General features: G+C 38.9%; 1 protein-coding gene across 2 annotated transcripts in view; it reads right to left on the bottom strand.

Moving 5' to 3' along the window:
* The window catches only part of LOC107556052 (disks large homolog 4), a 163,053-nt gene that overhangs the window by 86,227 nt on the left and 73,498 nt on the right, over positions 1-3,328 (bottom strand). For both annotated transcript variants that reach the window (XM_016239042.1, XM_016239041.1), the window contains exon 2: positions 1,407-1,568. In XM_016239042.1, coding sequence (XP_016094528.1) covers positions 1,407-1,568 — 162 coding nt within the window. The remainder of the gene's footprint in view (positions 1-1,406; positions 1,569-3,328) is intronic.

Below are 3,328 nucleotides of genomic sequence, written 5' to 3'. Positions count from 1 at the left end.
GCAACAGCGGGACCGCTGCCAGCGGGATCGCGAGCCTGGCCGCTCTCATCAAACACGGCCAGGCGAGAGCAGAGCGTGCACAGCGAGAGCAGCTCGCAGTCATGACAATCAGCCCCCTCGAGAGCTGACCGTGCATGCTCCGCTCCCAAACAAACGACACACAAATCGTGTGTATCCCCTGCCATCAGATATCTTGGGCAGGGAGGAACACAGCGTTTGTACTGCCGTTCGCTCACCATAGACTTTCTCATTGTTTTATATATATGAGTGCTTGTGCGGACAGACAACAGTAAATAGACAGACACATACACAGAGCGCTACTGAAGAGCAGAAGCTGGTTTGCGCTCTGCCGGATGCGCTTTTATGCTTTCTGGTGCTTACGTCACCCTGCTCGTGACGTCTCGCTGCTCCATTGGACTGATTTGACACGTGCTTCCCAAAGCGAATCTCGACGCAGCTCGAGTTCCTGAAGGGGAACCTCAGTGAATAAGTATTATATTATACAGTGGTTTATCCGAGTATGTTGGCAAGTGAACGTCTTAAATTACATCTCTTCAACATCGCAATTGTTTCTACTAGACAAAAACAAGGGCAAATGGAGAGCATATGCTGCAAATGTACTCAAGTGCATGGATACCAAAGTTTACGATCAATATGATTCAGAAATGAACATTTCGTGTGAATTTTCACGTACAAAATCCAGTCATTTCAATAGGTATGCACGCTATTAGGAATTTTGCTAGAGGACACAAGATTTCCCCCCACAGATTTCACATCTGGAAATTCGTGCAAATTCACATGTTGACTAATAGAGGTTAAGTGTTTTGTGAGTTGTGCTTCATACATCACTACACAATTGACAATAGGTAGGCCTTTTCTGCCTACAAAAACTAAAACTATTAAAAATGGTTTTGTTAATTGAAATAAAGCTGAAATAAAATGGAATATAAATATTAGATAAAAACAATTAACTGTTAAAAAAAACTAACAAACAAATATTTGAAATTTTGCTTCAGCAACTAACTGAAATAAAATATGCTTAAGTTGTAGCAAAACAAAACTGTAAAAATGACAAAAGCACATAGCAAAATTACTAAAGCTTAAAATATAAGTGAAAATATAAAAATAAAAGCTAACTAAAAATATTAATAAATTACCGTATATAAATAATAGTAAATAACTGTTTATTATATTGCAGTTTAATCTTATTGTTTTCCGGTGAATGACTGCATCTATTTCTCCTGAGGGAATAGAATAGAATAGAATAGAATAGAATAGAATGCTATGTCTCCTGAGCTTAGAAAACAGCAACACCTCAACAATAAAATCTTACTCTGGGGAAGTATTATAATATAAGTACAGTATTAACAGCACAATCCTGTGGGTGTGTGTGTGTGTTTCCGTACCTTTATTGGTGAGATGTGTGTGTGTGGGGCGTAACTGTGCATGGTGTCCATGGCAGCCAGGTTCTTATCACTCATGTGAAGCATCTCAGCGCTCTTGCTGTGAGCCAGGTGGGCGGGGCTGTGCTCCAGGGGCGGAGTCTCTTCATCCTGATACCGATATTTCTACAGAGAAAACAAGAGACAAAGAGTCACATACTCAAACCACATTATGTTTAGTTCACATGAAATTAAAAGAAAAAAGTCTACTAATTTCTACAAATGCAAATGCAGATTTATTTGGCACAAGACACGACATGACCCTGAAGAAAGTTCTTAAGGTAAACTGATTCATCCATTTCTCATCTCTTTCAAGCCCTTCTTTCTCTCGTCTGCAGCTGCACACTGAAGCAGCAGATAAATTAAAGATCAGAAGACTTGCAATCAAAGCTCACGGAATGGTGAATACCAGCTGGATTGAAACATTACAACATTTATTACCGCTAATGCTCAAAAAATGTAAAGGTTTATGACAAAGTCAAAAACATAGAGGTGTATAAAAGATTAAAAATGCCACTGGCAGAAAAAAAAATAAAATCACGATTCTTAACAAGTCCCACCTTATAATTAAAGAAATAGATCACTCCAAATTGAGTTTCCTGAATAATATATGCTTTCCAGTAGGCTCTCAAAGTATGGATAAATCCAAGAGAAATATTGATATAATGGCCAGAACAATTAATCTGCTGAAATTTGGTCATTCAATAGTCATTCCAGCTACTGTCAGCCTTTTTTTAGAAAAAGAAATGGCAAAAATAGTTTGGTTTGGTTAAAAACCAAATGCAGCAATATAGTTGTTTTCCAAATTGTGACAGCGCTTTGGACTTTTTGCCAAATTCAGAATAATGTAAATGTAGATTTTTCAGCTTGTTTTGAGCGAAAGCGCCAACCTTTATAATACTGTTATCTGATTTGATATGCAACTGAAATTTAAGGTTAGCAAACCTATTTGCATAATTTGTTCTTGTCCCTTTCAAGTAGTCAGCAGCTGCATTACAACAGTTGTCCGGATGTGCTGCTAAGATGACCACCAAGTGAACTGACTTGAGGCTTTGTTTGTGACAGAAACCATCCTTCAATCTGACCAGGATTGAGAAAATAAGGAGGGGAGATGGGAGGTACAGTCAGTCAGTTCAAGATCACATTACAATGAGCCAGCAACAGCACGATGACTAAGAGAGAATGCAGGAAGAGACAAGCGCAAAAAACACAAATGTGGAGATAGCATGAACATGAATTTGAGCAGAATTTGCCACCTCTTCTTTAATGTGGCAAGTGTCAAGGTCAAGGAGAGGACCTGATTCTCAAACTGATTGCCAAAAAAATCAAGCTTTTACACTTTTCAGGGAATCGACCTACAAATGGTTTACTTACAGCTGTCTCTGCATTTAAGCTTTGATAAGAGTACAAACATATGACAAATACACATCTCAGCTTTAACACAGCTAATTCATAACTTCTGTGAGCACTTCATCATCTTCATCCTGTCTGTTATTCACTTGATTGTTACAAACGTTACCCAGTTTGCCCAAATTGGTAAGATAATACGTAGGTTTAAGAAGTCTCTCTCACTGCCTATCAAGCTCTGCAGTTTAAGATAATCCGCATTTATGGTAAATCATCTAATGACAGTAAAGAGGCAATCCAGGAACTAACATTAACCAGTTCAACCAGTCTGTGAGGAGATATGTAATCACACACACACACACACACACACACACTCTTTCTCTCACACACACACACACACACTCACACACACACACACACACTCTCACACACACACACACACTCTCTCACACACACACACACACTCTTACACTCTTACACTCACACACACACACACACACACTTACACTCTTACACTCATACACTCACACACACACACA

This window comes from Sinocyclocheilus grahami, unplaced genomic scaffold (genome assembly GCF_001515645.1).
Source record: "Sinocyclocheilus grahami isolate Dianchi unplaced genomic scaffold, SAMN03320097.WGS_v1.1 scaffold553.1, whole genome shotgun sequence".
NCBI classification, from domain to species: Eukaryota; Metazoa; Chordata; class Actinopteri; order Cypriniformes; family Cyprinidae; genus Sinocyclocheilus; species Sinocyclocheilus grahami.
The sequence above is the reverse complement of the archived record's forward strand: the minus strand, read 5'-3'. Positions and strand labels throughout refer to the sequence as shown.